Consider the following 12,121-nt stretch of genomic DNA (forward strand, 5'->3'; position numbering starts at 1 on the left):
CAATGGAATCATATTGCAAAGCCAAGTAGTGTATGGTTAACCGTAACATGGCCTCAACAAGAAACATACCACACTCAGAGTGGGGAAAGAATTTCACTTGTCACAAGGATACTGAAAGCAGAAAACAGCAGGAAGAAATACAGGGCAAAAGGCGAAACAAGCAGCTTCCACATCTTCAGGACAGATCCTTGTATGTTCTCCTGTCTACCCGTAACAGATCCAGCTCAAGGGAAAACTCTAAAGGGGTCTGCAGTTCACTGCCAGGACATAGCCATAGATTCATGTGATGGAACTCTGGAAGCATGTCACTGGGTAGTGTGGGGTACAGACTGACACTGTGTATGTTTCTCAAAGGCAAGTTATGGAAGAGAAGGATCAAGAGAGAGTTCCCACTAGGGGCAGAGGGACTGATCAGCCTACACTGATTATTTCCATCCAACAAAAATAAGTCTCATGGACCTTGTCTGTCACCACCTCATGAGGAACCAGCTGGGATAAACTTCACAGCTATGAGAAAACAGCTACAGCCTGGTGATGAAAAGAGCCTTTCCATGTCCCACCAGGCAGGCATGGAGCCACAGCACAAATGTCTTGTGTCCAAATTAACTTGTTTCCCAAGGAGAAGGAGGTCCGTGCATACTTGCTGTAAGCCAATTCAGCTTTTGGGTAGGGTGCTTCTCAGTGGCTGCGCCTAAAAATTGGCATCCTGGCCTGTATCAGCAGTACAGCAGCAATAGGACAGTGATCCTCCCCCTCTGCTTGGCATTGGTGAGTACTCAAATCCTGTGCTCAGCTCTGGGCCCCTCACTACAAGAAGGACATTGAGGTGCTGGAGCAAGTTCAGAGAAGGGCAATGGATTAGGGAAGGATCTGGAACACAATTTTGATGAGAAGGATCTGAGGGAGCTGGAATTATTTAGCCTGGAGCAAAGGAGGCTCAGGGATGACCTTATCACTGTCTATAATGGTGTGAAATGAGGGTGTAGCCAGATGGGAGTTGGTCACTCTTCCCAGGTAATAAGTTACAGGACATCGTGGCCTTAATCTGCACCAGGGGAGGTTTAGATTGGCTATTAGGAAATCTTTCTTCACTGAAAAGGTTTTCAAGCATTGGCACACACTGCCTGGGGAACTGGTGGAGTAACCAAGGGTTGACTCCCTGAAGGGATCCTGGAAGTATTTAAAAGATGTGTAGATGTGGCACTTAGGGACACAGTTTAGTGGTGGACCTGGCAGTGCTGGGTTAAAGGTCGGATGGATTGCACCTGGTCGGACCAGGTCTTTTCCACTCTAAACAATTCTGTGATTCACTGCTGATACCCAGAGACAGGAGATACTGGCACTGCCATCCCTAGGGGGGTTTGGAATGCCCAGGCATGTTCTGTTCATCTACAGCCTTCAAGTTCCCAAAGGCATGTCTGTTAAATTGCATGTGTGTAAGGTTCCAAGGTGAAATGGTACTGACAAGCTGAAAAAGTCCTGGAGAAGTCCCAGCTGATGTCTGTTCACAGTCTGTCCATACACTGGAAAGAGCTAATGGTGAGGCTGCTTTTTATTTCACAAGGAAGGCAGAGAAAGTTGTAAAGTGCTATACAACTGAATATTGAATCACAGTATAGGACCCATAGGAGGATTTGGTGCAAGAAAGTTGGAGTGCTGGTAGGAAGTCTGAGGGAGAGGTGCCTGAATACTCTTCTGGCTCCTGGCCTTGATTTTAGGTCCCTCAAAGAGCAAAAGGACATGTATGTGCTGAGTGATGAGCCTTCACTCCAACAGTTTTCCCAGCTCCCTGGACAACATTTGCATCTGACCACTCTACCTCTTTTGCTCCTCTTATTCCTAGTCCAGATATTTCTCTACATGAAATAAAATTGCCAGCCATGTTCTCTTACCGATGCATGCTTTTCCTGTCTTTGTTCCTATCCTCATTCTAAAGGACCAACTAAACCACATTATTCTTTCTTATCAGCCCCTATCTAATCTATCCTACAGCTGCTGTACATCAACTTTAGCTAAAAGACTGCCAAAAAATCTTGCTCTCCTTTGATCTTCTGTACTTCTCTGCTAACTTATCCATGGCCCAATGCAAATACAGCTCAGGTCAGCACTTTTATATTGGCAAAAAGCTGTTTCTCTTATGGAAATCTCCTTCCGGAGATGTAAAGTGATTTACTTGTGGCCCAAGAACAGTTAAAAATAATAGCTTTGAAGGTGGAGATGCAGGACATAGATATACTTAAGGAGAGGGAGGTGCATTGCAATACAGCAGTTTCTGTTTAAAGAGTGAATTCATGTAAGTATGTACCTGTGCTGCCTATAACTGAGGACCAGTGGGCAGGATGAACCAATGATAAATACTAAGGCAGCTGACCATGCAAGATAAATTATCTTCTCAAAATCTGTACAAGATCAAATAAGGCTTTGATCTAGCATGGGATCTAATAAAAGTGGGCTATATCTTTCACAATGATAGTTTATACTGACACCTCATGTAACCTTAATTCTAACCATGGTCATTTTGCTATGCATAAATGATCCTTCCAGGTTTAGTACAGAAGCAGCTGGTGCTCTGATTGCAGAGTTCCAGGCAGATCAGAGTTCCAGGGCATATCCTCACTAAGTTACTTTTACTTTTACTTGTCCCCTTGTGCTCTCCCCAGCTTACACCCAGCAGATATGATGAAAGAATTTTTATTCTAATATTGTTGCTAGGAGGAACAATGCGTTACTTATAGGTTCTTCTCCTAGAAGACAGTCTAGCCAGATCTACTTTTTCCTTCCACATTCGTGCACACGCAACACACTGTGGAATCAATTCCCTCTGCCAGGATTCACACAACACATTCTGCGTGTCCTCAGCTGTCCTCCGCAGTAGCATGGAGAGTGACAACTTAAGGATGATCTTGGGACCATCTAGATTGCTAATACAAGTAAGGGATGAATTCTAACCAGTTTATTAATATGAACTTTCATGAGAATAGCCTTAATATATTCTCTCAACCTGTCATTCAAAGGCAAGCAACCCTTCTGACAAAAGCAACTTTCTCCAGGGCTCTGCACTAACCAGGACAGGAAGACAGAGCATCTGATTTCATACAACTCTACAGATCCTACTTAGAAAAGTACTTTCAAAAGCTTTATAGATATTTAACATAAACTTCATTTGTTTATTATCTCTCTCATTTGTTTTTGATTTTCTACAGCAAAAATTATTCTTAAAAATCTCTTTGTGCTTGTTATCACAATTTAATTTCACGTCTATATAAAGCTTTGAAGAAATAAAGACTGTGACATTTGTCTTCAATTAAGTGTTACTGCTGGCAGAACATCCTCTTATAAAAAGTGACAAGTCTCAAAGACAGAATTCCCAATCCGAGTTAAAAAATGAACCTTCCAAAACCTGTATGCTCTCAAACCTTCTCTAAATTATTAAAGGAAACAAAACAGAACACAAGAACACATTTAAAACTTTCATAGAACATCCTTGATACAGAGGAATTTAATACGTCACCAAACACTGTTAAAATATACTGTGTTAAGTATTTAAGAACTGTGTAACAAGCTAAGATAAACACTCATAATAAAGCAAACTTTTGAAAGTAATCCCTATCAGAGTCCTAAATAGAGCAATGTAAATTGACTGTGGGAATGTCAAGGCGGTACCTTTACCTTGCTCCTGTTGTAGTATTGCACGTCCATACTATGCATGGAGTGATGAAAGTTCTCTGAGGCAGAGCTCCCGCCAGAAGCGTTGACACTCATCCAGCAGTGTGAGGCAAGAATCACACCCGGCTGTCCGTGCACCCTCTCCCACTCTGATCCCTGAATGCAAAGGGAACGGAATGGTTTGTGAACTGCCTCCCACGCTTTCTCCATTTACCACACAGATATTCTATGTAGGCAGCTAGAAAAGGATTTTCATGTGCATGAACATGCCTGGCTGGAAGCTGCAGCTGTTCAGCTGTTGATTTATCATGTGTTCAGCTTCTCTGACACAGGGCTGGCAGCCCTTGTAAGAGCAAGGAAGACAGGGTGGGAAGAGGAGATGGCTGGTGGTTGACAGCTGTTTCAGGCTCCATACTTTAATTGGCTCTGAATATACCTCAACAACTTAAATTTGGCTGATGCTTAGTGTTCATCAGAAGAGGACATAGAGCCTTGAAGAGATCTTCTTGACTGAGCCAAGCAGAAGATTTAAGGGAGAAAATATAACATGGTTTAAGCCATGGTTCAGGGTTACTCATGCCTGGCCTTCTTTAATAGGAAACACAAGCCATTTTGAAGAAGGTAAAAGCCCATATTTCCAGACAACAGATTAAAAGAATGCCCCAAATCATACCTTGTAAGAACTAGAAACTGATGTTCTGGATTTCTACTTGTCTCCCTATTGTGATCAGCTACATTTGAGACATGAAAATTGTATCTCCACTCTCCCATTCAGGAATGTATTTATTGAGAAAAAAAAAAAAAAAAAAAAGGTGATGATAGTACAGCTAAGGAAACTGTTTCCCTGTAACCTCCTCCCCAACATTATCTCCTGGTGACTAGCACACTCTGAAGGTCACTTGTTAGAGATGCACCTCCTTTGATGAGACAGCCTCTCACAATCCCATCTAACTTGAGACATTGATTTGTTCAGTTCTTTCCTCTCCTCTCCTTTGTCAGGTACGAGTGTGGTCAGATATACTGCTGAGCTCTAGTCGCTGTGCCTTCTCCATCCATCCCACCACAGAACCACAGAATATTCTGAGTAGAAAGGGACCCTTAAGGATCATTGAATCCAACTCTTAAGTGAATGGCTGTGGGCCACAAAGGCTACAAAAGAGATCAGAGCTGGCGAGTATGAAGGAGATGATGCATCAGAGGCTTGTAGTGTGATTGTGGGTAGCCAGAATCAGGGTCATATGGGCCAAAATTCAAATTTCAAAATTTCATGTCCTTATATACCTCTAGGGATGGCAACTCCACTACCTCCCTGGGCAGCCCATTCCAATGTCTAATCACCCCTTCTGTGAAGTAATTCCTCCTAAAGTCCAACCTAAACCTCTCCTGGCATAGCTTGAGGCTGTATCCTCTTGTACTGTCACTGGTTGGCTGGGAGAAGAGACCAACCCCCACCTGCCTATAGCCTCCTTTCAGGCTGTTGTAGGGAGTTATAAGGTCACCCCTGAGCCTCCCTTTTTGCAAGCTATACAACCTCATCCACTTCAGCCATTCCTTATGGAATTCGTGCTCCAGGCCCTTCATCAGTTTTGCTGCCCTCTTCTGAACTCACTCAGGGTCCTTCCTGATTTGAGGGGCTCAGAACTGGACACAGGATTCAAGGTGCAACCTCACCAGTGCCAAGTATAGGGGGAGACTTTTCATTACCTGCATCCTCATAAATTCAACAGGGGGAATTAAGCTTTATTGAAAAAAAAAGGATATTTTTGATCCAAACTGTACTTGACTTCCAAACATTCTGAGAATTTTATCTTCAGTGTGGAGTTTCACTCAGTAAAGAACAGCTGAATTAAAATCAACAAGACTTTAAAAAAACTTAATCCTTGCAAAGGAAGTTCTCACTTGCTACTTTTAGAGGGAAATTCTCACTTTAAGGAGACAAAATCAGAAACATGCTTTATTTAGATTTCTCACTGGAGAGGCTAGAAACAGAGGAGAGAAAAAGCTGATGTTAGAAGATGATAATGTTTCTTGTTGTCGTGCCACAACAGACCACCAGGTATTATTTCTCCATATTGTACACATTTATGTAGGAAATGTGTAATACCTCCTTTTTTGCAGAGATATTTCAGTGATGTGCCACAAGCTTTGACAAATTATCATGAGATAGATAAATGGTGTATTATCAAATCATTGCTTATAGATTTCTCAGAGATTTCCTTCTTCCCCAAGTACTTAAAATGTGGACTTACAAGCACGTTGTGCCCAGCCATCCATCCCATGTTCTCTATTACACTTACATAGTATCTGCTGCCTTGAACTCATACAAAGAACTGAAAAAGCACTATTGTAGCTTCAGAAATTCTGTCTAACACAGCTTAAGCCAGTGAGAGACAACTCTCTCTGTGGCTACTTCAGGAAACAGCCTACCCTCTTCCAAGACAGTGTTGGTGAGACACTCTCCTCATTCAAAAATTGTTTCTGGATTACTGCTTCTTACAAAGTAGTGGTCTCTACCACTTAGAGCTGAAAATTAAGACAATTTTAGCAAAGAGGGAAATCAGGCCCTCTTGAAAGTGCTGACTTCTAAATGAAGGCAGCAGGAAATAGAGGTAGAGAATAGGTAGAGAAGGAAATAAAGAAAACAGGTCTTGAAACTGCTGAGCTTGGAAAGGTCTCCATAAGATTGGCCATGGCATCTTTTTGGTTTCCCCCTCCACCTCTGAGCAATCTGGTCTAGTGGAAGGTGACCCCGCCTATGGCAGGAGGGTTGGAACTAGATGATCTTTAAGGTTTCTTCCAATGCAAACTACTCTGTGATTCTATGATCCTATGAAAACACTGATCAGTTCTCCTGTATTTTAAGAGTTTTAACTAAGCAGGTTGAAGATGTGACCTTTACCGGATGCATGAAAAGTCAAACACAGAAATAAAAAGGTTGAGATGTTGGCTCTGTAGCTGCTTCAGCTCTCTCAGTCGATCTACAAAGTAACTCCTCCAACCCTTAGCATACCACAGCAGCTATGCTTCCAGAAATATTGTCAGTCCTCACCTCTCCTTGCTGTACCCAGCCCATCACAGACGCAGGAATGCAAAGTATTCAGGGCTGAAAGAAGAGACAGTGTAATTCTCTGTTTTATTTTTTTATAGCATTTATAAAAATAACAGAGTCAAGGGCCCATCTATATGTCTTCTTTCAAGTTCAGTTAAAACCAAACCAAAACAATCCAAAATCCTTTGGAAGATGAACCATATAATCAAGGACTGCTATCAGTAACTCAGGTTGAAATCTCTGCTGAAGATCTGAATGCTTCATTGACCACACAAAAAATTGTGGTGAACATACTCCTAGATGAGAAATAATGAATAGCTCTTTCATGTGGTTTGGGTTTGGTTAGTTTATTGTGTACTTTTATGTGTACTTTGGCTGTTAGTCCTGAAAACAGGCCTATTCCTTAACAAAAACAAATTGATGACCTGCTTTTTCTGAATGACTTCCGGTAATAAACATTAGGCTGTCACCCTCATATCAGTTTCCCTCGCTCTGAAGTCTAAGGGCATAGTTCGAGAATACAACTGCATCAAGCGCAGCTATCCTTTGCTAACAAATGAGTCTTGTTCTCTCGTCTTCTCTCCACCCCGTCCTTAGTGTCAACTCTGATCACAAAGTAAGCTGATTCGAAATGAACTGCTGCAAACTATTACTTTTCTTCCAAGTGCAGTCTTCTCTGAATTAAGAAGTTAAATTGGCTCACTGATCAATATCAGGGATTGCACAACACAGCAGGGAAAGGAATTAGCAGGATTATGGAGAGTGGGACCTCTCCTTTTCTCACCTTCTGCGGCAGCTAGTTCATTCAAGAAGTACTGTGCAGCTGCATTGGAGGGCTGTTCTATGATTCCCTGATAGTATTTGGCTTTATGCACGGACAATTCTCTGTACTGTTCTGCAGTCAGGTTAAGGGCTCTGTTGAACAGTCTGGGGAGTCCTAGATTGCTGGAGTTTCTGGGGGTACTGCAGGAGGGGACACTATCCATATGCACACTGAAGCTGCTCAAGGAAGTAGGCAAATCACTGGATCAGAAAGAGAACCGTTACGGACATCATTCTGGAAGGCTGCTAAAGCCCATCTTCACAGTGTTTCTGTGTCTGATCCTGTTCCAACAGCACTGTCCATTTTACTTAGTGATCACTGCACGCGAAACCCATCCATTAGAGACGCCCCTTGGGACTGGTACTGTCTCCCTGTGTCCTGTCCACAGTCCTGGACTCAAGCCCAATAAAAACTGAAGTACCCAGTGGAAATGTAGTGCTTTGCAGTGCTGTCTTGGTGCTACCAATTCAAGGAAAGCCTTCCCTTGGTTATGAACTGCATGGTGCTGCCTGGACACATCACCCGGCCTCCCCTTTCCCTCAGGGAATGAAGTGGCCCTGCTCAGCCCCACACTCTCCACTGCTCAGCCTCCCCAGAGGAGGTCTGCCAGCACTTGCTTCTCCCCTGAATTAGTCCTCAAAATCCACCCTTTTATCATTGTGGGAACTGGGCTGCACTTCTCCAAAGGGATGAGATGTGTCATGGAGGGGTCAGACAATGCGGTATTTGTGAGAAACCAACACGGAGGCAGGGTTGCAGCTGTGCCAGCCGCTCACTGAGATGAAGAGAAGACAAGTGAGAGGGAACCTCATGAATGTCTGTAAGTATCTGAAGAGAAGTTGTCAAGAGAACGGAGCCAGGCTCTTCTTGGTGGTGCTAAGCAGTAAGACAAGAAGCAAAGGGCAGCAACTGATGCAAAAGTTCTACTAAACATGAGGAAGAAGCTGTTTCCTGTGTGAGGAGGACTGCAAACTGGAACTGCTCCACACTGGAACAGGTTTCCCAGAGAGGCTGTCGAGTCTCCCTCACTGGAGATTTTCAAGAACCGTCCCGACGCCATCGCGTGCCACGTGCTCTGGGATGCGTCTGCCTGAGCGGGGAGGCTGGAGCGCTGCGGCCCGTCCGGCCTGACCCATTCCGTGCCTCCGGGAGCCCCGCAGCTGCCGGCACGCCGCGGCCGCGGCACGGCCGCCCGCTCCGCGCCGGCGCGGCGGCGAGCGCCGGGGCGGGGGAGCATTCCCAGCTCCCGTCTCCCTCCCGCTTCCCGCGCATGTGCGGTTGCCAGGGCGGCCGTCTCCGGTGAAGGTTTAAAATCTGCGGGACATGCGCAGTGCCGATTCTGGCCCTGGCGAGGGGGACACGCCACATTGGAACGGCGAACGGAGCGCTCCGGGCAGCGCCGGGGACAGTTTGCGCCGCCTTCGCTTCCTCCCGAGCCGCGCTCGCCTCGCCCGGCTCTGCCTCCGGCCCCCTGCCGAGCTCGCTCGCTGCCTCCTCCCCGCGACACATGCTGCTGCTGCCGGATCGCTCCTAGCGCCGCTGCCGGGCCGAGCGAACGAGGGAGCGAGCGGTGAGCGGGCGGCGGCGCGGAGCTCTGGCCGGGCAGTGAGGGACGGCGGCGGCGGCGAGCGGGCGTGGATGGATCCCCGCGTGGCCTGGATCCAGCCCGAGCAGAAAGGACCCGCGAATGCGCTGTGGATGCAGATCTGGGAGACCTCGCAGGGCGTGGGGGGCCGGGGCGGCGCCAGCTTCCCGCACTACCTCTGCCTCAACTCTCCGGCGCTGGACTCTGCCGCCTCTCCGCCGCGCGGGCACGGCTGCGTGCGGCTCGGGGCGCCCGGCGCCTGCTGCTCCTCTTCCTCGCCGCCCTCGCCTTCGCCTTCCCCGCCGGCCCTGCTGACCGGACTGGTGCCCGCTGTCCCCGGCGGCCCCGCGGCGGTGAACGGCGGCGGCGAGGGAGGGCGGCGGCTGCAGAAGTCGCCTTCCGTGTCTTCCTCGTCCTCCTGCTCGTCGGTGGAGTCCGGTACCGAGAGTCCCGGCTTCTCTTCCTCGGGATCGTGCAGCGGTGGCGGAGGCGGCGGCTCCTCCTCTTCCTCCGGCGGACCCCGGGCGGTGGCGGTGGCTCCTCCCGGGCTGCTGGGCAGCGGGGCTGGACCTGGGGAGTTTTTTAACTTCCACGAGAACAAAGTGAACGCTGTGAATGGGCACCACCAGCCGCCGCACCCGGCGCGCAGCCCGCACCCGCCCCCGGCGTCTCCTCAGCAGCACCAGTACCACCCGGGCCGCAGGAAACGGGAGAATAAAGCCAGCACCTATGGGATGAATTATCTGCTCTCCGGCAGCCGCGGCGTCGCCGTCAACAACTCCCCCCACCAGCAGCGGCAGCCGCCTCAGCCAGCGCTGCAGAGCCCCGGCACCCCCTGGAAGACCAGGAAATACAGCCCGGGCGTGCAGGGGTGAGCAGCCGGGGCCTCGGGGTCTGCTGCGGCCCCAGAGGGAAGGGGGGCCTCGGCCGCCTCCTTCCTGCGGCCCCTCCGGGAAGTGGGGCGGTGGGTTGGGATCACACGAACTCCTCTGGAGCCGGCCGCGGCCGGGCGGCCGATGGCAGGACACAAACCCATGCCCTTTTGTAAATCACCTTGGTCTGTGCCGGCTGGGTGGTTCTTGGCCGAAGCAGCGATTCATGCAGTGCGAGGGAGTCCGTAGAAGCAAGGGGTTACGCCTTACTTTGTAGTAGGTTGAGAGGTGAAGTTGTCAGGCCATTATCAGAGGTCACCTACAATAATTAAAGCAAGGATGTGTGCAGGATGCTTGCCAGAGCTACCAGGTCTCAATTTTGCTTGTAAGGGGGAAGTGGAAGGCTTCTGTTCAGAGGAACTCAAAACCTTTGTGGTTAATTTTTACATGCCTCTGCTTAGGCTGCAGCAAGCTGGTTAGCTTGGGAAGTGTTAGCAACAGCACTTGAAAGGGAGGTGCCGAGTTCTGTGTCAGATAGACATGAAAGTCAGTGTAGTTTTAGAACATTTCTCTCGATTGTGTTTTAGCTCTAGGATAAATTGAGCCAGCCAATACCCGTACAGAAATCTTGTCTTTTTGAAGAGAACGTTTTTATGAAGCTTACCCTATCTTGTAAGCCACACCTTTCTGGTATGAATGGGTTGTTAGTAAGGCTGAGTATTCAGTTTCATCTGATTGGCATGGAGAAGGGACTAAAATTGAACGAAGTGTGTCTGGGATGCTTTATCAGATTGCTGTATTTCACCTGTCAAATTTCATTCAGTCAAGGGGAAATGTTACTTTCTAAACTTAAGGTTATTTTATTATTTGAAAAGTTTCTGGCTGCATTGACTGACTGTAGCAGATTTCTGATATCCCTTCAAAAATAGTTTCTTGGAACATCCTAACATCAAGACCCTTGGATGCCTGTGGAATAAAGGCATTGCATAGTTGTAGAGGGGAAATAGCTAAAGATAACAGGGTACGAGCTGGGGATTTTTAAGTGAGAGATTTAACTTAATGACTGTCTTTTCTCTTTCATGTAGTACTGTCAGGTGCAGAGTATGTTAAAAGTTATGAAGAACTATTAAAATACATTTTTAAAGTTCTGTTTTTGTAAACCATAACCTCAGGAGGGGGAGGACAAGACTTATGACTGCTGCTTTTTAATTCCAGACTGACACTGAAAATTCAAATTTATTACAGGAAGCTAGAATTTGAATGTTTAAAAGGCGTCTTGCGTGAGGAGCTTTGAGTCCTATACTAAGAAATTTGTATGTCTCAAGTTCCAATACTATCTTTCAAATAGTGTAAAGTTTTATTTTTTTGTTTTCATAGAGATGTGGTAGAGCACTGATTTAACTTCTTAATTTAAGTCAACTCAGTGTAAGGCAGATCACCAGGCAAGTGGAGGGAGGAGCAGCCTGAGTTCATCCAGCAGGTCTGTGGCAAATGGCAAACTTGTGAATCAAATCCAAGCTTTGCAAGTTCTGTTCTGTAGCTGTTGGGCAGAACCACCTATGCTTCACATAACTTTATTTTTCCTCTTCTGTCAGTTTTCTTTCAGCTTTTGTGTAATAGTGGTTATGCCACTCTTCAAGTGTGAGTTTCTAGAGAATCCTTACGCAAGGAAATTGTTTAGCTGAGATTCAGTTGTGCTGTTCAGTTCCGTAATGTAGGTAGTTCTTTGCTAAATAACTTTGAAAGTGGAAGCTTGTGTTTCCTGGTGTTCTGTCAAGGATCTCTGTTACAAAAGTGGGACCTGATTCTGGCAGTGGGATACCAGTAACTGCAGCATGTGTGATCCTGTAGTTCCAGAGCATTCCTTAAAGTAGCAGGGAACTAACTAGTGCTGAAGGAGAGCATGAATCTTTAAAATATGACAAGCAGTTTCTGCGTTAAAAGTTTGAGTTCTGCTACCCAGGGTGAATCTTGAACAGATGTATATTCTTAAACAATTTTCTCTTTAGTGTTAGTAATTTTTTATGAAGTTACCTGCATGATTGAGATAAGAATATTTTCACTGATGGATTTAGGTATCTATCTCCTGCAGTAATTCCTGTTTAGTGGTGAGCTTAACTTTCTCC

General features: G+C 46.5%; 1 protein-coding gene across 3 annotated transcripts in view; it reads left to right on the forward strand.

Moving 5' to 3' along the window:
* The first annotated feature begins 9,176 nt into the window (after positions 1–9,176).
* TENT4A (terminal nucleotidyltransferase 4A) overlaps positions 9,177–12,121 on the forward strand; it is a 56,313-nt gene continuing 53,368 nt past the window's right edge. For all 3 annotated transcript variants that reach the window (XM_021546903.3, XM_021546904.3, XM_077785153.1), the window contains exon 1: positions 9,177–9,994. In XM_021546903.3, coding sequence (XP_021402578.2) covers positions 9,177–9,994 — 818 coding nt within the window. The remainder of the gene's footprint in view (positions 9,995–12,121) is intronic.

Source organism: Lonchura striata, chromosome 1, assembly GCF_046129695.1.
Source record: "Lonchura striata isolate bLonStr1 chromosome 1, bLonStr1.mat, whole genome shotgun sequence".
Lineage (NCBI taxonomy): Eukaryota > Metazoa > Chordata > Aves > Passeriformes > Estrildidae > Lonchura > Lonchura striata.